A 23,831-nucleotide genomic window follows, 5' to 3' on the forward strand; every position below is an offset into this window, starting at 1 on the left:
TAAAAGTCATATAAGCAGACAGGCTATTTTTTGATACGGTCATCAGCAAGTATAAAATATCTGTATTTCCTTATTGGTCGGAATCTCAAAGAAACAGGAAAGCTAATTTGTGAGCTTGTTTATAGAAATTGCTTATCGTTTGGTAGTTTCGACCAGAATTCGAATCTGTCGTTAGTTTTCATACTCCTTTCCATTTTTATGTGGTGCCTCATTTCGGAGCTTACTATACAATAATGAAAAAGTGTGTATCTGATTGGGCTATTTAAAGTATTTCAAGTTTCTGCTTTGCTGTCACCATGATGCAGTAATAACGCGTGTTATTATAGCGCGTTAATTCTAACGGGGGTATAACGTTAGTAATAACGTAAGTAATAACGGGGGTAGTAATAGCGCGTTAATTCTGAGACTTACGTAGTTGAAATGGAAATATATCAGAACTTGCAAGAGCAACTGAGGTCTTCCGATAATTGGTTACATTAAAATGTTTACTAGTTTTTAGAATATTTTGTATTTCTTTTCCGTTCTATTTCATATTTTATATTCTGTTCTTTGTCTTTTAGTTATGACAAAAATTTATTTTCCCGATGCTCTTTAATTTTCCAAGATATTCCAATATATAATTGAATTTGTGCTGATAGTGTTTTGCCTGTAAGTCGAACTATGTCAGGGTACTAAAAAAAAAAAAATTGCCAAGTCTCAGCGTAAAATTGGCCCAAATGTAAATTAAGGTTGTTTGTCTGATAATAATTATAATACATTGCTTGAATAAGGCTAGTAAGCTTCTTAATTATGAAAATCAATCAGATATCTCTTCACCTTTTCTTTTGCTCAGACCTCTTCAGAATTGTTGATATCATACATCTCAAGACAGAATATTGCGGCTGTTTGACTTTTGAAAGTTGAAATCATGGGAGATATGACTCAGCCCCAGCTGATGAATGATTACATACATGCATCATATGATTTTGAATAGTCCAAGCGTCCCATTTTTTGTGGAGTCTCTCACCTTCAATATCAAAATTATGTCCTTGTATGTGATTTTGGTCAAAGTTTGTTTCCTGTTCGCGGGCACATCGTTTGGTAAATAATATACCTTGCAAGTGCTAACGATGTCACCACGTATGAATTTGTGGACAATGGTTTGGTAGGTGGGGGTTCAGAGAAGCTCTTGGTATGGGAGACTGCATAGGCTTTATGAGAATTTAGTTATCTTTTGTTGTACTGGATGCAAGGATCGTTGTACGCTGCAAATGATAAAGTATCACTTATTAACGTCAACAAAAGACGATAGAGAACTACACAGGAACATCAAGATCCTTGTTGTGTAAAGGGTGCATGGTACTATGGCCATACTTTGGAATAGGCCAGGCTTTTGGCTATAGAGTGTAGCAAACACTCGTAAATTGTTGAACCTGCAGTTTCTTCTCAGGAGCTCCGTTACTTTCAAAGTCATTTTTCATTTGTGCTTTACAGAGAGAAATGAGTCTTAGGCTGCAGTCCATAAGGATTTCAAGGTCTCGCGTTAGCTTAGCTTTTTTATATATATTTTTTTAATCTAATGTATAAGAAGTCAGTTGCTTTTCACCCAGTCTTACAGGTACATGGTGAATTTTTCGATATTAATTTCTATCAGCCACTTTTTTCTCCACTCCCGAATGCGGTCAATGTCTGTCTGTGGTTTTCATTGTCTTTTGTTGATGGGACCACACGGTTACAATGGTATCATCGGAATGAAGAAGTTCCTCCGTTTTTCAAAGCGCCCGTGTTTCGGAACCATACCTTACCACTGTCATCACCCCAGGTAATGCAGTGAAGGTGTTCATACTTGAACACCTTCACTGCACCTATTGTCTTTAATAATAATACTATCTTATTAAGTGAAGCTGTCCAGTTGATCGATCTTCTCGTTACCCAACATCACATTTTCTTCTTCACTTATTCCTAGCCCTAGCGACTTAGTCTTCTGAACATTAATTTTCAAACCTATTCTAGGACCCTGAACTCACAGTCTCTGAAAGTTTATTCATAGTGCTAAAACTTTCATCTAGGATGCTTAAATCATCAGCATAATCTAAGTTCAGGAGAGTCTTATTTCCCCATTTGATTCCTTGTTCTCCCATTGCCTTTCCTTTGCTTCTCAAGACAAAGTTAATCGAAATGATTTATATAAATGGGAATAGAACGAAACCCTACTTAAATACTGATTTAACATGATACAAGCTTCTAATCTGATTTCCTACCTTAACCGCAATATTGATATTCTCATATATAGCACAAATCATTTTAATGCATTTGCCTGGTATACCATGCAAGGATAAGACCTTTTGTTAAAGCTGAATCAAAGGCTTGCTCACAATATATAAATTTGACAACTAAAGGTGTTTGATGGCTCAAGCACTTCTCAATTAATATACCAAGAGTAAAAATTTGGTCGATATATCCTCTAAACTTTCTAAAACCACAGTATTCCTCTCTTGAACTTTATCTACAGTATCTCTATTCTCTAAGTCTCTCTAGGATATGTTCTCTAAGATATGAAGCACGTAAGCCAGCTTAGAACCAGACAGGAAGAAGTCCCTGGGACCCCCAGTTGAATGGAGGTTTTGTGCAATACTGGGCCATCGTATTCACAACATGGTTTTCATACTTTGCGATGCTCTTCTAACAACTAGAGTTAAAATTCAGGACAGTCTATTTCAAGTCTAAACTCAAGACTGGTCAGACCTAATACCTCAGACTCAATTTATAGTCAGGCTTATAAATATTATGATCCTTCGTAGAGGCAACCCATAATATACAAATTAGTTAGAAAGAGGTTTTTTCAGACCAAAAAAACCCTTACCAAAGCAGGCCAAACCCAGAAGAACTATCCATTAATCCGAATCTAGTGCAAATGCTGTGTCGTTTACTTGGCTTTAATTTCCCCGAGGGTTGCAACTTCCCAAGGTCGCCCATTAATCCGATTAATCTGAATCTAGTGCAAATGTTGTGTCGTTTACTTGGCTTTAATTTCCCCGAGGGTTGCAACTTCCAAAGGTCGCCCTGTATTGCTGTTAGCAACTGCCAGGAAACAATTTTATTAGGAAAACTCGTGAAAGGCCCATTCTGATGCCACTATGAGGTCACGCAGGTAAGGATTTCCCTGTCGGGAATAGGGGCAGAGAAAGAAAATTTTGACGGAGCGTAAACCCTAAGCCATCTCAAAGCACTGGAACAGCTCCAACATCTTATATCCAGCCTATCCTTCCAGGGCATTCGTCAGGGTAGTTTCATTTGTTGCTGTTGGTTAATATTTATCTTGTGTCTTTTTCTTTGTTTTTCACTTCCTTTTCCGCTTTTGTTACTCAACAGTGTGTTGTGCAATTGTTTATTCTTATAATATTATATAAAACTTATAAAGTTAGCCCTGTAGCGGTTATAAAACGGTGTCGGCTATAAATAAATAAAAAAAATTGTCAATTCAGATTTTAAAAGTGTCAATCTAACTAGATTTTCAGGTGATTTTAACCAACTTATCGTAAATACAGGAATTGTATATAGACAGAAGCAAGACTCTTTAGCATAAGCTCGATCCAAAAGAAAGCAGGGGAGGCCCTTTTCTGAAGTACAAAAGGCAGGAGAATGAAATCTGACTGTTGGAGTTGGTTAGCCTAAGTCGAAATCTACACAAACATCTGCACCATCGGAAATAGGAAAAAAAACGAAATTTATTTAAAAAAAAAGTCCCTCCATATGAAAATTTTGCAATTTTTCACACAAAAAGAAAAAAATGAAGAAACGTGCTTAAAGAATCACAAAAAAGCTAAAAGCATATAGCGCAAAATAACTTGAGAAGGCTTAAAAATCATCTAAAGGTGGTCCTTGATCTTTAGCATGATTAGTCGAGGGATGAGTATGAATATGGGAAATTGAAGGGAATCAAAGAACACATCGCAATATAATTTCATTTCTTTCAAATAGTTCAACTGAAATAAAATAAATACATTGTCAACAATAATCAAGGACTTTAGCCTCCAGCCCGTTCCATACACTTATGGCGATGGATACGGGACCAACACCATTAAATTACACCCTTCCTTTACACGCTTAGGAGCCTTTGGGGGATTGGCACCAGGCATTCATCGTGTACTTAGTTAATTGTGAATAAATCTTATCTATCTAAACAAACACAATAGTAACTAACACCTAAACATCCTAAATTAAAAATAATTGCAGTTGGAAGTTACTAAGGTAGATGGAATTACTTCATCAAGTTATTCATCAAATAAGCATCAAGAGATGGTTAGTGTCCGATTTTTTACGGTCGAAAAATTTCATCACTTTTGACTAATTAATTTGGCTTATTTGTTTTTACGGTTCAAAGTGGCAACACTGAAGTAAGTAGAATATGACACTGTCCTAATCACTTCTTAATTTTTAAACAACCAAGTGAGAAGTCTTGAAATTTCGTACTTTTAGAATATGAATATACTTTTCTATTCAGGTCTGAATTAACATGTATGAAATGGGTCTAGGGGTAAAAAATTTCTTCATTTTGAGGTCTTTGGCACATAAACCAGCTTTTGGACATTTTAAATTTGTAAATATTTTGGAAACCCTGTATATACGCCTATGGCTGCTTTAGCTTTTTGTCGCCGAGAAGTTCTTGAGCAAGTCTTCCCAATACTCGCGAGTTTTTTTTACGCATACCTACTCTATTATGTCTTGGTCGGAACATTATGGATTTAATGTTGAAGTATGCTTGGAGGTAGCAAAAATATTGGCCAAACGGAAAATAAGAGGCTGAGATTCAAAGAGAAATACATCAGCATTATTAAAAATATTTTACTTTTATTGTATATTCATTACTTGAATGTCCAACTTTCTTCTACTTATTAGATTTAACTAATCCCTGTTCCCAACCTCCCTTCCTTTCCCAATCATTAGTTATCTTTTAGGTTATTTATATGGGTGTAAATAGAATCAAAAATGGAATCACCTGAAGTAGTCATCATGAGGTTTTATTGCAATATAGCATGTTCTATAATTTAGTAACTTTAACTATTTTTTCCGCTTGTTGACGTTTCTTGGCTGTTTCGCTGTTGGAAAAGCAAAGAAAGGCAAAGAAAAATACATAGCAACAATTGTACTGAATGTGAGGAATTACTGGATGTTACAACATTATATAGTAACAAGAGAAATGGCCCACCGATTATTCTGGGAACCCGGCTGACTGACTGTATTTCAAACCTTAGGCTGTACAAAAAATCTGGTTCTATCTCACTTTCTAGGAATATAATGATAGAAATTGTTGAGATGGCTTGGGCAGGTTCTGTGGATGAAGGATGACAGATTACCGAAGATTGTCCTATTTGGCCAACTGCTAAGGGCTTAACGGAAAGCAGGTCGTCCGCGGTTTGGGTGGAAAGATGTCATAAAGAAAGATTTAAGGGAAATGGGAACTTCCTGGGAAGGTGTAAAGAAGGAGGGGGTTGGAATAGATTGGGATGGAGGAGGAGCGTGCGTAGCTGTGTTGAACTCAGGCGGATTTTTGCTGCGTTGAGTTGTTAGTGTGAGTATTAGTAGTTGTAATTTTTGCAGCAAGATAAAGCAAAAAGAAACTAATATGTGATAGCAATTATTTTGCTGAGTGTAAGGTAACTCTGTGTGCTCAATATTAAGATAGGAATAATCGTATATGAAATTTTATTTAAATACAGTATGTTTTACTTTTTTTTTTAGTAACTTCTGAGTATGTTTCTTCCACTTGCTGGTGTTTCTCGGCCTTTTTGCTGTTAAAAAAAAAGAAAGGCAAAGAATATTGCATACAGATAATTCTTCTGAATATGCGGAATCACCGTATGTTAGACTTATAGATAGAGGCTTTATATAACAATATTAGAAAGCAAAAGAACATTAGATGCCAAAAATTATGCTTAATGCGAGGGTCCAATAGTGCTGAATGCTAAGTTGGGAACTATCGTGTCGGAAATATCGTTTAAATTTAATGTGCTTACTTTTTAGAAAATTTTGACTGCATTTATTGTGCTAATTGATATTTCTTGATTGTTTCACTGTTGGAAAAGAAAAGAAAAGTAAAGAATATTAGATAGCAATAACTGTTCTGAATGCGAGCAATCACCGTATGTTATATTATTTGATAGCAGTTTTAGATAGCAATGTTATATAACAAAAGAATATAAGATGGTAATAAAAATGCTGAAGTGTGGAATCACCGGTATTGAGTGCTAAGACAGGAAATTTGTTATCATATAAGAAATTTCGCGGAAATTTAGTGAGCTTTCTTTTTTGATACTATTGACTGTGCTTATTCTGCTAGCTGATATTTCTTGGTTGTTTTGCTGTTGAAAAAGCAAAGAAAGTCAAAGAATATTAGATAGAAATACCTATTTTGAATCTAAGGAATCACCATACAATAGAATATTAAATAATAGTTTTAGTTTGTAATGTTAGATTGCAAAAGAGTATTCGATGGCACCAAGTATGCTGAATGTGAGGAATCACGGGTGCTGAACGATAAGTTAAGATATTCGTCATTATATAGGAAATTTCGTTGAAATTTAGTACACTTACTTCTTAGAAACTTTTGACTGCGATTTTTATTCTAATTGATGTTTCTTGGTTGTTTTGCTGTTGGGAAAGCAAAGAAAGGCAAAGAATATTAGGTAGCAATCACTTCTGAATGCAAAGAACAACCGTATATTAGATTATTAGATAGTATTTTTAGATAGCAATATTATATAGCAAAAGAATATAAGATGGTAATAAGTATGCCGAAATGAGGAATCATCGGTATTGAGTGCTTAGATTGGAAATTTGTTATCAAATAGGAAATTTCGTTGAACCTTTGATTATGCTTATTCTGCTAGTTGACATTTCTTGGTTGTTTTGTTGTTTGAAAAGCAAAGAAAGGCAAATAGTATTAGACAGAAATAACTATTTTGAATTTGAGGAATCACCAAATATGACGAATGTGAAGAATAACAGGTAAGAAATTTGCTAAGATAAGAAATTTGCTAATGCTAAGATAAGAAATTTGTCATCATACATGAAATTTCGTTGAAACTTAGTGCACTGAATTTTTACAAACTTTTGCCTGGGATTATTTAGCTAGTTGATATTTCTTGGTTGTTTGGATGTTGGAAAAGCAAAGAAAGGCAAAGAATATTAGATAGTAATAACTGTTCTGAATATAAGGAATCACCATATGTTAGAATATTAGATATAAGTTTCAGATAGCAAAAGTATATTAGATAACAATAATTATCCTGAATATGAGGAATCACCAGTGTTGAATGCGAAGATAGGAATCACTGTATAGGAAATTTTGTTGAAAGACAGTGTGTTTACTTTTTAGGCAGTTTTGACTGAGGTTTTACCACTAGTTGATATATTTTCGTTGTTTCGCTATTGACAAGGAAACAAAAGCGAAAAAATATTAACCATCAATAATTTTGCTTAATATGAGGAACCACCGTTTGCTGAATGATAAGATAGGAATCCATATTTTTGATTTTTTTTTTAAATGTACGTTTTTCACTTATTAGGAAATATTGACTGCAGTTATTTCATAGTTAATACTTCTTGGCTCTTTCGTTGTTAGAAAAGTGAAGAATTCAAAGATTACTGGATAGAAACAAATAAGCTTAATGTGAGTTATCACCATATGTTAGAACAATAGATATCAATTTTAAATAAGGAGTTTAGTCGACAATATTGGATATTAAATAAATATTTGATAGCAATATTTGTGATGAATGGGAGGAATCTCAGTGTGCTAAATGTTAAAATAGGAACCTCTGTATATAAATTTTCGTTGAAGTATAATATGGTTTACGTTTTAGGAACTTTTGACTGTAGTTGTTCCATTATTTATTATTTCATGGCTGTTTTACTCTTGTAAAAGAAAAGTTAAGAAAGGCAGATAATTTTAGATATCAGTAGTTGCGCTGAATGTGACGATTCACCATACATTAGAATATTCGGTAGCATTTTTAGATGATAATATTGAATAGGAAAAAAAAATGCTTCATCTCGATAACTGTGCTGAATGTGAAGAATCATTGTATGCTGAACGTTAAGATTGGAATCATCGTGTATGAAATTTCGCTGGAAATTATTTTGATTTTTTAGGAACTTTTGACTGCGGTTATTCCACTAGTTGATATTTCTTGGTTGTTTCGCTGTTGGAAAAGGAAAGAAAGGCAAAGAATATTAGATAGCAATAGTTGTGCTGAATGTGAGGAAGAAATTATTCTCCCAACAAAAGCTGGATGTGGTCACTTCTTCTGCCACTTCTGTCTAAGTGTGAGTATGTCTAGAAATAAATTAAAAGCATAACAATATTTGCATTAAACATCATACGAGGGGGGTACCAGGAAAATTCCGTAACAGGAAGTGACAGGATGCTGCGAAAGAAAGAAAAACGACATAAAATAATAGTGATTATGAAAAACAGATGTTTATTAATGCAAGTGAATTTGGTGTTTGTTTTGTCTGCTTCAATAAGTCTTTCAGCTACAAATATGAGAAACATGAATAATGTTTCCGTCGACAGGGGGGAATTCTTGAAATTATCAGACAACCCGCTACAAAAATAGAAACTAACGTTAATGTAACAAATACGACATAAAATTGATCAAAAAATAATTTGCGAGGAATAAAACATAATTGTAAAAACAAAACATTGCCTCTGCGATGAAAGAAGCGTTCGGGAGGGCTGTGTACTTCTGCGAAACTTCGTACCCTGTGAAATGGCACTAGGTTACTAAATTTTTTGACTTAAATTTCGTTATGAATTTTCTTACTCAAATTTTGGGTGAGGGGGGATCGGAAGATTTTCCTGAAAAGAAGTGATCAGATGCTCTGAATGAAAAAAGAACAATGCAAACTAATAGTGGTTACGGAAAACAATTGATTATTCATACAAGTGAATTTAGGAATTGGTTTTGTTTCCTTGAATAGGTCTTTGAGCCACAAATATAAGACAAATGAATGTTTCCGTCGAGGAATTTTTTGATAACCCGCTGTCTTGTCCTGATCCAACGAAGCGAAAATAGAAACTAATGTTAATGAAAAAAATACGACAGAAATTCCTCAAAAAGTAATTGGCACAAAATAAAGCGTCATTGCTAAAAATATATTATTTCTGGTATGAAACAGAGTTTGGGGGCAATAGCAAGAGCTTTCTTGTTTACGTTTCCACGTAACAAATTTGCCATTTTTATGTTCCTGTTTATTTCGTGTTCTTTTTCTCCTTTTAATCTGTCTTACGCCGGCCATTTACCAAATCTTTCATGCCCCATTTTTTTCTGTATGAGGGGCCTAACTATGCTACCCAACTATGCTTCTGAAATTGTGTTATGTTTATTGGGCTGCTCCCTGTTTCCTATATATTACGCTCAGTTTCATATAAACCAAAAATTATCAATAAAAAGTAAAATAAAAGTCAGCAAATAAGAAGTAAGTTTTCTGTTTTCTCCCATTTTGTTACTGAACAGTGTGTTGCACTATCATTTAATTTTGCAAAAATTGTGGGTTAAAAACAAATAAATAAAATTAAAAAATCAGGCGCTAAAACTGTCAGTCTAAAGTCTTACAGGTTGCTCAAAAGAGTCGAAGCAGGCCTTTGCAAAGGCCTTTGTTCATAGATCTGGATCTTACCATATATATATATATATATATATATATATATATATATATATATATATATATATATATATATATATATATATATATATATATATATATATATATATATATATATATATATATATATATATATATATATATATATATATATATATATATATATATATATATATATATATATATATATATATATATATATATATATATATATATATATATATATATATATATGTATATACATATATATATATATATATATATATATATATATATATATATATATATATATATATATATATATATATATATATATATATATATATATATATATATATATATATATATATATATATATATATATATATATATATATATATATATATATATATATATATATATATATATATATATATATATATATATATATATATATATATATATATATATATATATATATATATATATATATATATATATATATATATATATATATATATATATATATATATATATATATATATATATATATATATATATGTATATAATAAGCTTTATATAATATGGTTATTATGTATATATATATATATATCATAATAACCATAAAGACGATACTTTTCGTCTTTATGGTTATTATTTTCTCTTTTTTTAATGAGCTTGGCTTAGCCAACTTAGCCATTGACAAAACTAAATATGAGTGCGCCTCAGAAGTAAAGCAGCAGAAGATTTTGTTACATGATTTTTCACAAGGTAACTCTTATTATAATCATAGACGGTCAAGATAAGACTTGTTCATAAATATCTAAGTTTACCAAGCAAACACAAGCCCAAAACACCTCTCCTTATGACATTCTTTCGTGCTATTGCGACACTATTTTGTGCCATATCCCCACAGCCCTAAGAAAAGGGATTGTAACTTAAGCCCCGAGGGTGGTCGTATAAACTTTGAAATGGGCTCATTGGATTGAAAATTGGAAGACTAAATGCCCTTTTAAAAAGTCAAAACGATCAGATGGGAGCCACTCTTCCCCCCTTCACGTCCTATTTTCCCCAAATGCATCTAATAGAAATTGTGATATAGCTATTTATTCAAAAATAGTTGAAAGATCACACAACAATTCCTTTGGTGTTGACAGAACCCCCCAGAGTTTTGGGGTAAGGGTTATAAGTTATGCCCCGGGGCATTTAAGGTTTTTATGAAAGGGGTGGTCTTTTAAACTTTAGAGGAGGCTCATTTGATAGGGAGACGTATAGTTCTAGCTCCCTTTTAAGAGTCAAACATGAAGGGAGGAAATAGCACGACATTGTTCATCGATCGACATTGTGAGATAGCCATTTTGTAACCAATAGTCCCAAGAGGGTGGTCTTTTAAACTTTAGAGGAGGCTCATTTGATAGGGAGACGTATAGTTCTAGCTCCTTTTTAAGAGTCAAACATGAAGGGAGGAAATAGCACGACATTATTCATCGATCAGCATTGTGAGATAGCCATTTTGTAACCAATAGTCCAAAGAGAATATAGCAATGTATTTAGTAGTCAAATGTAAGGAATAATTAGGCGGATGTTGAACTAAATCAAAACAAATTATGATTTTGTGGACTTTCAAAAAAGTGACAGCAATATCATAAAGCAAAATATATTATTAAGTTAGACGTTTAAGATTAAGTTTTGGGAGATTTTGAACTAGCCAGAAGGCACTATGTGTATACTTTTAATACTACCACAATATTTACTGTAACTAATAATGCTAAGGGTATTAAGGTGAAATTTTTTGGGAACACTTATGGGAAATTTCAATTAAACGAAAAAACTGTATGCATGCAGGTTTTCAAAAGAGCATATAAGCAATATCATATGCAGCACCACTCTATAATATTTGTGTCAGGATTAAAATTGTTGAATAATTTTCTCCTAACATACAAATAGCAAGCCAAACTATGAATTCCTATTGAAAAAAAAAACCAAAAAGATATAAATTATTTTTTTCATAAAAAAGCTATGTCAATAAAAACGAACAGAAATTAATTTTAAATAACTTGTTTTAAAAAAAAAAGTAAAAAGCTCCATTAACCCAAAAATGAGCAGAAATAAAGTCAAATAATCTTCCAAGCGTAAAACTACTACAAATCACCATCAATAAGTAAATGAAATTCAAAACGAACAGAATTTACAATAAATAGCAGAGTCAAATTCAAAAAGAGCAATATTTAACATTAGTAAAGCTGATAAACCTCACGCCTTCTCAAACCAGAACATAATTTACGCTTTACTGAAAACAAAATATGTTTTAAATCTTTTCACTTTTTTGCTTTAATAAATAAAAAGATATTAAAACTTTAAGGAACAGTATATGTATATTAAACTGACAATCCACGTTCATTTTTTGTCAGTAGAGCGTGAATTGAATTCTGGTCTTGAGAAGGTATGAGGGTTATCAGCCCTACTAATGTGTAGTTTTGCTCGTTTTAAGTTTGACTCGGCTATGTTTTGTAATTTCTGTTCGTTTTGAGTTTCATTTATTTATTGATAATGACAGGATATTGATTTATGGTAGTTTTATGCTTGGAAGATTATTTGACTTTATTTCTACTCAGTGGCTTAATGGAGCTCTTTACTTTTCTTGGAAAAATTTGTTGTGAGGAAAACGTTTTTTAAATTTATCCAAAAACCAATCAATACAGATAGGTTATTTCAAAAAAATTCCAGGCGATTAAAAACAAATAATAAGAAATCTAAAGAATAAGAAGAACGACGGGGAAAAATTGGGGAATTTTGTAATTCAGAAAAAAAGAAATCAGACACAAATAAACAGTTTTAAACAGATCCCACAGATAAAGAAGAATAAAGAAGAAAAATAAAGAAAATAATATCGAAAATTTTCTATTTTTAAAAAAAAAAAAAAATACCAATCAATAATTTTAAACGAATCACAGATGTTCTTCTTCTTCTACATCAATCCAGATTCAATTAATTTTCAAGGGATTTATTGTTTCGCTTTTCGAACAAATTGATATTCCATCATCTATTTCCACCAAATTAAGATTGATGATCAAGGCTTTTAATTTTAATTAGTTTAGATAACTTGGAGCACCACCCATTGTTTTCGTTAATCAGCTGTTGGTATATAGAACAAACGGTACTGGTGCATTATATATAACACAGCGCTATAGATTGTACAAGGAAATAGAAATGGAAACCCGTCAAATGGGTATTTGCAAGAGATAATGGATTGCAAAGCGTGATTTCTCATCACGTTTACAATATTTAAACTGTTGTTTTTTGGGGTTTAGGGGGGGGGTACCTAGGTTAGGTTATGTATTTGATATATGCTATGCTTTACCCCCCCTCCCCCGCCCGCTATTGTGCATATATAGCCCAAATTTGTTTATAAACTATTATATTTTAATCCTATTTTATTTTATTACATTAGCATTAACCAAACTTGACTTCTTTCGTGTGTTATATATAATGCATAAGTACCGAACAAACACTATACTATTGAAGACGAAAAGTAACATTAAATAAGGCCTTTTACTGCAACTTCATTGATCAACATTATTTATCAACAATTGTTTTTTATTGACAAACAAACGTTTTGTTGATCAAAACTGTTGATGAGAACAACCAACAATTGAAATCGTTGTTCGCAAAGCTTATCCGTCAAATTTAGTGGGAAATTTCAAGGCAGAATAGAATGGGGATGTTTTGTTCTTCCATTTTATTATTAGCTTGATCTCTTGCTTAGTTTGAGACAAGAAAAATTATCTTTTTGAATTATATACCCTTTTACCCTGCAAAGGGCACTGGACAATTTTTTTGTATAAAATTCAAACATTAAGAATTGTATCAACTATAGAATGCTGCCTAAGCAGTTGGAATTACAAGAGTAAATGTAATGTACAGATCTAGTGGTGTCAATAAAGTTACTAAAGCTACCCACAAAAATGAAATCCTTTTTTTCAATTGCCTTTGTTGGTTTGTTGCAGTTTAAAATAAATTAAACTTTATTTAACTGTTTCAAGAAAGAAGGAAAGTTTAGCCAATAGATGAAGACTCTTGATATATTCTAGATGGGCGGCTAAAAACTAATAGATAGATGGGGTTTTGAACTTGGACAATTACTGATCTATGAAACAAACCACAGTTCTGTGTAAAATAATTTATAATAGTGTCGATTAGTTTAATCTTTTGCTTGGTTGGAAGAATTAAGGTTAGAATATAATTTTTCTAATATAATTTATTTTTCTAATATAATAGAATATAATTTAGAATAACGTTTTTTTGGTTAATAGACTATAAAAATCCTTTTAACCCCTTTCATATAAAAAATAAACTAAATTAATAAAAGGAAATTAAGGCAGATCACTTCCTCGTCTCCATATCTGATTAATTCACGTGATTTGCTTATAAAATTTCTGTAAAGTCAGTGCATGAAGTAAAACTATATGAAAAGAAAACTTTTTGACATGAAATTTCGTGGAAAACGTTAATAAGGCCGTGGGAGCCCCACATAAGTTTAACTGACAATGACAAAGCAATGTTCTAGTGATTTTAAAATATTGCCAGTTTTTTTGAAAATATTGCAGAATAACCCAAATTTATGCTATCGAAAAAAAGTATTGTTGATGGACAAAATCTGTTCCCACAATTGTTGATCAACATTGTTAATGAACAATTTTTTTGCCCGAAATGGCTCAGAGATGACATCAAAAGAACAGTCTGAGGGTATGCTCTAGTTGGAAAGTCGATTCTAACTGTGTTGCGTGAATTGTTTTGTTCTATCCAATTTTTGATGTAATGATTTCAGTTTCTGGAAGTGACAAAAAAAAAAGAATTTAAATCATACGAGTTCAAAACATGTCTTTTATTTGATATTATTAACTAACCTTTATTTTTTTCAGGCAAATACAAAGAAAAATGCGGATTACATATGCCCAATATGTAGCAGAAAAACCACTTAAATGTATATCAGAGACCAGTTCAGTTCAGTTTTATTATTCAAGGTGTTATTTTTTAACTTATCATAAATATACGGTTCCTCAAAATTGTAACGCGCCAGAATAGCATGGTTGAACACGGGTTCTAACAAGACATTTGCTCGTGTTGAACACGACAGTCAAAACAATAATCTGCACAACCCGCGTCGAACTCCGTGTTGGATGTGGGTGCCCTGAAAACGAGGCTTAAGTAGCTGCGTTTAAAAAGTTATTAGTTGGTTATTGAAGATGCCAGAACCTAGCCTATTGCCGTGTTAAGGAGTGGAAAACACAGCTTTACACAGAGCAAATCCTTAGATGGACCAAGCGTTTAGAGGATTTTTCGCATAGGGAATATGGGAATTCTTCGTGCTTCTGTTAAAACGGTACGGTTCTAATATCTGTACAACACGCCAGGCATCCACTCGACAAAAGCGTAGATCTGACCCTATATAATGTTGTATAAATAAGTATTCGGGGGTTTCTCACTCTGGGAACTATATTTAACCTTTAGTTTTTTTTGGGTTTAGGGGGGCTAGGTTAGGTTACGTATTTAATATATGCTATGCTTTACCCCGACCCTTCCCCCCGAATATGCAAATATACAGCCCAATTTTGTTCATAAACTATTATACTTTCATCATGTTTTGTTTCATTTTATTAGCATTAACCAAACTTTACTTTTCGCGTGTTGTACAGATATTAGAACAGTACCGTTAAAACCACAAAGATTCAATTTTAAGGGGACAGATTTCCCGGCAGGGACTTTTGGACTAGTGTTATGGGAGGGAAAATTCATTTTATCGATAATTTAACATCTTTTTTAAGGGGCATGTGAGCTTTCTATTCAAGAATGAATTCGGCTGACTCTTTGATATTTATTACAAGGAAAAAGAGAAGATTTTAAAGATGAGTTAAGCTCAAAGATTTATGTGTATGTTTTCCAATTATTGGGACAGTGTTAATTCTGTGATGATTTATTTGGACAAATCCATGAAATCAGGTCATTAACACAATCTCGATGACACATCTTCTTGGAACCAAAATCTTTCAGCTATTCTTAAACACTTCAATTGGTATGCCTTATTCCCGTAACCAGAGATGTAAACATTTAGTACCTTTGTTAAAACACCTGACTCAAAGTTTTTTTGTTTCATTGCCCAATCTAATTATTGTTCGACGAGCTCCTGCTTATTATTTTATGGTCTAAACAAAATGTTTCAGTAGGAGTGTTTTCAGTAGCATAGCAAATAAATTTTTATCCAATTTTCATAGTTAATTCCCTTTCTAGTTTTATAATAGCTTAAGTTATACTTACAAGGAATCTCAACTGGATGTTAAAGTTTTTTATCTAACTAGTAACTGTGTAAGCTAAGGCAGGAATGGGAATTAGGACCCATTCCCCTAAGTAGTATTCCCGTAGGCACTTTAAGGACAGCCCTATCAAAATTCCCAGGACAGCCCTATCCCTTTTCCTATGACAGCACTCTGACGTCACAACACCCCTGTTAAAATTTCTATGACAGTTCTAGCAAGATTCCCACCCCTGGAAAGATTCCCACCCCTGGCAAGATTCCCGCTCTGGCAAGATTCCCACCCCAGGCAAAATTCTTGTGACAACCCTGGAAAGATTCCCACGAGGGCCCTCTGACGTCACGGAACACACCCCCTTTGTATTTATGTGACACGCCCCTGTGTATTTCAAGCGCATGTCTTGTTTCTATGCAGAATTCCTCATGTCTAGACGCTTGTACATATCTAAACTTGCCTCCCCAGGTGACAACACCCCCACGACGTTTTTCTAGACGCTTATGGGAAATCGTGTCCAAACATGCCTCCCCAGGTGTTTTTCCTCCTATACATGTCCAAACATACCTCCCTAGGTGGTAGAAGCCATATTTATTGATCGAGATTTAGTTTCTTTCTGGAAGTGGAGCAGTCAACATCAAAATGGATGCTTATAAATTATTGAATATTGAAAGTGCCGATGAAATAGGACCCAGAGGGCCTATGGTGGCGGTGAAAATTACAAGGGGTTCCTGACTAACCCTAGAATGGGACAAGATGTATAATGAATATGTTATAACATTAAGTAAATTCAAGTCGGAGTAACAATTACGCTTTGCGGCTAAGGTGAATATAGTGCATATACAGAGGCTACAAGATGGATTAATTCGCTGGCGAAATATACTGAAGAGAACAATTTATAGAAAACGGTTAGTCTGCATTTGGTAGTGAGTGTTAAAATGGATAGATTTGAGAACCTGAAAATCTTACGTAATGTAGTAAAATTGGAACAATGGTTAGTTTTAGATGATGAATTTCTGGAATTATCTCTTCAACGGAAGATGTTTTCTCGAGAAATACTTAAAGATATAATGGGAACCAATTCCCTATTTTTGGAATATTGCATGAAACTTTGTCGTCGTGGTCCCAATGCTTTTACTTAATTTATAGATATATTAATTGAGACAAAACAAAATGATATTGTTGTTTTCCTTTTAACCACTACTTACACGGTCATTTTTTAACGCTCCCAAGAGACATTTTTGTTGTTTGAGAGTCAGTTTCTTTCTGGAAGTGAGACAGTCAACATCGAAAAATGTTTTACACATGCCCATTATGCTTGTATGCTTTGAGCAGCTGGTCATCCTGTGAGAATTATACTTTTACTGATGACTATAATGAAAAGTTGAAATTATGCAATTCGTGTAAATTGCATAGAGGATATGCAGTGTAAATTAAAGACTGCAATTCCTGTCTTGAAGAGATTTGTGACTCTCATAATAAAGGATTCTTTTGCTCCAATTGTAAATATGATAAATGCGATTAATGGGAAAATACTTACCCTGTTATGATTGCAAAAAACCCTAAGCGTGAGTTCAGTTTATTTTTAAGAGACTGGTATCGTCGTGGCTTTAAACTTTTTTAGGAAGAAGAACCTGGTGTACACTTCAATTGCTGGAATAATAAAAGTCTGGTTTTTACGACATCGCTGTGAAGATACTGGCTACTTTGATTATAAACCTAAAGACTTTTATTTGCCTGTTACAGAAAGTGATTCTTTATATGAGAATTTTGTACGTGAGATTGCTTCAAATAAGCAAATTGAAATACGTGAATTTTATAATATGAATCAGAGTAGTATTGTTGACTTTACAAAGAGATTCAATAAAAGAAAGTTAAATTATATTGTAGAAAATGTGACCATGACTTTGCACGTCAAGATGAATACGAGTTGAACCCTGATGAGCTGTTACCACTTTTCGTTTCTGATGATTACCTATACGTAGAAGAAGAAATCTAAAAGGACACAGTGTTTTGTATATATAATGTATTACGGTAATTACTTGGCTAAAAAAAAAAAAAAAAAAAAAAAAAAAAAATGTCTTCCTACTTTAGTAACTGAAATAAATGAGCACTTGAACAAGGTCTAGACCCTACTCATCCATCCAGTTCCCCAGGAAAAAACAGTACATCCAATCCGATAATCCGAAAATCAAGTCAAAATTAGAGCAAATCAACATCAATAAGTATACGTCAATGTTCCGAAACCAAGCTATAACACCTTAAATCTACAAAAAATTTATATTCCCCAGGTGATCACCACATATCGGGGCTCATCAGATGAAAACTCATTGCCTAAATGGGTTTCGGCGCTTAAATTTCATTACCCAGGCAAAATGAGCGTGCCATGCCATAATCTGGCATATCCCTATGTAGTGACACCTATGGAATAATCATAAACAAAATCCAAAATATTCCAAAAATGTAAAAAATATACCCCAGAAAAAAAAAATTCCAAGCATCCTTAACCAACCTTCAATTAACACTGAGAGCCAAACCTTCAGCCAATTTAAATCCAAATAATTACATAGCACTAGCCATACCCCGGAACAATTTCACTTTCACTCAAATTCTAAGAAATAAATTCCAAATATCCTACATTAACCTTTACCACATGTGTCGCAGCCAACCCTAAACTACCGGGAAGAAAAACCAGATTCCTTCAACAGGCTACCGAAAAATATCATTCAAGATATCTTGATAACCCTTATTATACTTATTTAAAAGTTGATTATACTGAAAACAAAGCTTTTTAAATTGCCAAGCAAGTTTATTGGCGGAAAAACCACTTACGATTAGCTTCTTGCTAAGTAACATACATCTGTTTTTAAAATCGATGTAATTAGTACATATTCTTGCATATCTAAATAGTTGGGAAAAATACGATGAATATGTTATATTCGAATGAATATTACTTTTTAGAAATGGAAAATTAACTATTTCAACATTAAAATCGTTTGTTTTGTCATATATTTTAAAAATTATTGTATTATTAGGTGCCACATTAATATCTAAATCTAGAAAATGGTCATAATTGCCATTCCCATTACTGGATTCCAGCTTTAACTCTGGTGGATATATTTTACTTGAAATCTCTAAAAAATTTTAACAATTTATCACCAGAAGGTCATCTAAATATCTTTTATTATTTGAGAGCAAATACTTTATGTTACTTGGATTCTTTTTATCCATCATATAATCATATTCTAAATAATTTAAAAATAGGTCCGCTATAACTGGACTGGCATTACCCCCCACCCCCATAGGAATTCCAATACTCTGATTATATAGATTACCATTAAATTTTATAAAAGTATTAATTAGAACAAATTCTAGTAGATCAAAAATCTTATCTAAGATATAACATCTTCAACTAGTGGTGCTATGTAAACAATTAGTCCATCTCGTCCTCTTATTATACGTATCAATTTTTAAAAACGGCAAATTAGACAAAAGAAAAGCTTTCTTAATAATCTTTTTTAAATTTATAAATACTAAATTAATGGGTAAATTTGTATATAATGTAGTGAAATCAAACGAGTCCACTCTTTTGGCTGAAACTAAAGCAAGATAGTCTATTACTTGCAGCGACAGTATTGAAGGTGCTTTATATTGTAGTGGTAAATGTGGTTATTAGATGTTTTTCGTTCAAGAACATGTATGAGGGGGACATTGGTATTACCGATTCTTGATCTCTCGACAAAGAATGCGTAAAGAAATATACAACTGTCCGAGGAGAAGGCGGGTGGATACTCTGCGAAAATGACACGATTCATGCCACTAGCGCTTCCTGCACTTTTACCATTGATTACATTATATTTAAATCCAAGCACTTCTTTTAGATTATCGTTGAGAATAACCTTTTCATTGTCAATGGGTGTACTAATGTAGAATTTACCCTCTTCCTTTGAATAATTGAATTGAAAGGCACCATTTTTACGATATGAATTTTTTGTTGATAGCAAGACACAATACGTGTATAGTCCCAAACTCCTTATATGATAATGTGACAAAAGGGTATTCAAATGAATTCATATTTTCAATCTTTTGATCGTTAATGATTGGCCAATCAAATGGTCTAATTTTTATATCATATGTACGATCCTTTCTTAGGATATCACATGTACTTTTAAGAATACAATCGAAGAGAGCCACTTCATACCTTCCCTCAAATTTGATGGCAGGGGAGAGTTTTGTCCGAAAATCGCTCGTTTTATTCAAATCGTCATAAAGAGGATTGGAAACATTACGGGTATTGAAGGCGGAAATTTATATTATATGTACGATCCTTTCTTAGGATATCATATGTATTTTTAATAATAGAATCTACAAGAGCAACTTCCTAACTTCCCTCAAATTTAATGGCAGGGGAGAGTTATGTCCAAAAATAGCTGGTTTTATTCAAATCATCATAAAGAGGATCGGAAACATTGGACATGAATGTTACAAAAACCTTTAGCCATTACGAACGTCTTCAACGGGTATCCACCACTTAAAATCAGAGTTGCATCCTAGCCAGCAAACAAGCAACTGTCGCTTACCCATGCAAGTACGAGTCTTTAACACCTTTTCAATCTGATAGATTTCGCAATTTCCAACTTTTTGTAATTCATAATCATAAAAACCACCAAGAATCTAGTCATCTTTGGTGTCTCGTAGACGATATGTTATAGGTTTAGTGTCCAACAGTTTTGACACTTTAAAATGTTCAGTGCTCCACAAGTAATTTCCCCTTACCAAAATTTCCCCTTGCTGAGGTCTAGCTTTGAACAAGGATCGATGAGAACGTTGATTATAAATCAGCAAAATTTTACCTAAATCATGCTTTAAAACATTTCAATGTACAATATCTTGAAATTAAAAGTCGAATTGTTCGTATCAAACGTTCAGCCATACCACCTTTATAGGACTGTGACCATGATAGAGTATTGTATTATATTTCAATAAAACCCTTTTCACTTGTGGATTAAAAAATTCACTTGCACGGTCTGTTTGAATTTTTTATATGAATCTTGTTCAAAGATGGATTCAATGGCTTCAGTAACTTCATTGCCTCTCTTTGACTGCAATGGAACTGCATAGGCATAGTGACTAAAAGCACCTATTTCAAGGTCACCTGTAGGGTTTGTTATGACGTCTTTGAATCGTGTCTAGAGTCAAAAGATCTTATTGTAATATATGCAGAGGGTGAAAGGCTTTATTTTTTCGATAGTGATTACCACAAACCCTATGATTTCGATGAAAATTATAACTGGGTTCCTTTTGTAAAGATTGCTAGCTTCTTTTTAATTCCGGTAACCTTCAAGTTCAAGTTCAATCATTTTATTATTAACATATACATGTATATAATTGACATAGACCCATGGGGAGACAAACTCAAAAACTAGGCCTAGACAAAGATACAATTACAAATTACACTGCAATACAAAGATAAACACGACGGCAAAGATACAATAATACAACAATTATATGAAAGTAGCAGCTAGACCAGGATCCATAAAGAAATATAGAAAAAAAAATCAATATTATTAAATATAAATTAATACTAGAAGATAGCCGAGAGGCCCACATTCACCCAGAACAACAAACCAAACAAATAACTTCGTCTTATTAAAAAGACGCTTAATTAAAAGTAATCCTGAACTAAATGAAATTTAAGATTCCTTTTTATTAAATGGATAGAAGAAAATTTATCAATAAGATCCTTGTGAGCATCCCAGCATCGGGATATTGACAAGAACGGAGCGAATTTAGATCTCTCAGTATTATACTTGTCAATGTAGCTCTTTTTTTTTGTCGCGTGTTATAATGATGTAAATCTTTTGATTGTGAGAACAAACTTTGATTGGGGTAATGTGGCGGTAATTTCTTAATGTCATAATTAAATTTGAAAATAATTGCTCTAAAAGTCAATTGTTGAGAAACTGGAAGTATATCTAGATAAGTATATAAAGATGCTGTAGAAGAATTATTTGGAACTGCAATAGGCGGTGGAATAAAAAGTTTCAGGATTCTTAGGGCTTTATTTTTTAAAATCTGTATTGGTTTAATATATCTTTTAAATGTAGATGAATATACTAGAGAACACTAATAATATTAGACTGAATCAGAGCAAAATAGATGAAACCATAACGAGCGTACCTTAGGAAGTGTAGTGGGAGAGTTATCATAACTCATAAACACCTTTCAAAACTTGATCTATTTTGAACGTAAACGTGGTGTGAACAGTCCGCTACCCTTTTGCTTACTACCGAGTGAATTAATACGTCTTCTCTTTTGTCTAGCTACCGTTGTAAAATTGCCACTAGGTGTACTATTATATTCCGAGAAAGATTTGAAATCATCATCTTCTACCTTTAATGTGGTTGATGGACTATGTTATTTGAATTTCATTATCATTTGCTTATTGCTAATAAGACTTTTAGGAAAATCTGACGACTTTAAAAAACTATATAGATGAGTATCAATGGAATCGACTCTTCTAGAGTTTGCAATGAGGTCCGATAACAAATCAATTAAATTGTAGGGTTTGCCCTGAATTGTAATTTCATTCTTTTTCTCGTCAATTTCTTCATTTTCAGCGAGATAAGTCAAGAGTCTTTTACCCTATTCACGATAGGATGGAGGTAACAAGTCTACAACACTTGTCAATAAATCTTCTTTTTTCAAAGTGTCAAAACTTTCAGAAGGTTGATCAATGACATTGAGTTTGAGTGGTTTTTCACGATAAGGTTTATTTTTCTTGACACAACTAAGGGCTTTTCGAAGCAAAATAAATTTTTTGTCACCGGCAATCGTTTCATTGTTAATAAATTTATTAAGATTATCTTCAAAGTGCTCTTTAGTTGAAACAGCAAGTTCAATTGGTGTCAATTTGTAGGGTTTAGCCATTTCTACAGAATAGTGTTTACAAGTCCGGCGATTATTGATAATAACAATGAAAAGAAATTACCACCCGCTTGAACAAGACGTTTTCTTTTACAATTTACTTTCCTTTTTTCAAGCTAGAGCACATACAAATGATCGATGTTGCTTTTGTCTGTTGTCTAACACCATCTGACAATTGAACATTACCTTCCGTTAAATTTAAACAAAGTTACGACAAGAGTTTAATAAATTTCTTGTCAACGACATGTTTGAGTATTGCTTTCCCAAGCTACGGTTTTGAATTGGCTATTACGGAAAATAAATGCCGTTGTTCATGTAGCTTCGTCAGCGTCTTGATAACGATTAATGACCTTTTTTACTATTCACGGGTAGATATACAGTAATTTCATTATCGAAAATATCCGTGACTACACGCAACTCTTCGGGCGTGTTTTGATTCAGGTACAATAAAATGTAACCATAAGGTTTATTAGTAGCTTTATTGTATGCGAAATTTAAAAATTTGAGTTCGCCAGGGTAGATTTGTTTGTTTAGAATTATAAGGGAACTTGAATCGCGAACAACTCAATAAATAATACAGTAGGTACAATTCAAAGCAAGTTTTCTCATATATTTACTCTGATAAAAAAACTATGAAGCACAACAGTTACAAAAATTTTATGGTGATGGGACCGAACCGTGAATAATTGTAACATTTCCTGCGACCATTTTTCAATAGATTCAGCCATTTCTTCAATATTCAATCACGAGTTTGGCGCAATATTAATAAACACGTCAAGTACGTGTATGAATTTTATGCTTGGATCAATCTTCTTTATTTTTTCATAAAATTCTTGCCAAACACTATAGCAGTAACAGGTATTTTTCGGCTTCTCTAAGAACATTTTATCAGGATTTTGAATTATTTTCGCTAAAAGTGTTGTTTTGCAAGACAGGGATGGTCTTCAGAGACATAGTCTGAAAGCAGTTTTA

At 32.9% G+C, this 23,831-nt stretch overlaps 1 protein-coding gene across 1 annotated transcript in view; it reads left to right on the forward strand.

The window, feature by feature from the left end:
• Positions 1 to 14,687, forward strand: part of Pex2 (peroxisomal biogenesis factor 2) — a 50,809-nt gene extending 36,122 nt beyond the window's left edge. The window contains exons 5-6 of the mRNA XM_089101538.1: positions 8,134 to 8,307; positions 14,550 to 14,687. Of these exons, the coding sequence (XP_088957664.1) occupies positions 8,134 to 8,307; positions 14,550 to 14,609 (234 nt within the window). The 3' untranslated portion in view covers positions 14,610 to 14,687. The remainder of the gene's footprint in view (positions 1 to 8,133; positions 8,308 to 14,549) is intronic.
• Positions 14,688 to 23,831: the final 9,144 nt, after the last annotated feature.

This window comes from Artemia sp. Qi Xiang Cuo, chromosome 15, assembly GCF_049724085.1.
Source record: "Artemia sp. Qi Xiang Cuo chromosome 15, ASM4972408v1, whole genome shotgun sequence".
NCBI classification, from domain to species: domain Eukaryota; kingdom Metazoa; phylum Arthropoda; class Branchiopoda; order Anostraca; family Artemiidae; genus Artemia; species Artemia sp. Qi Xiang Cuo.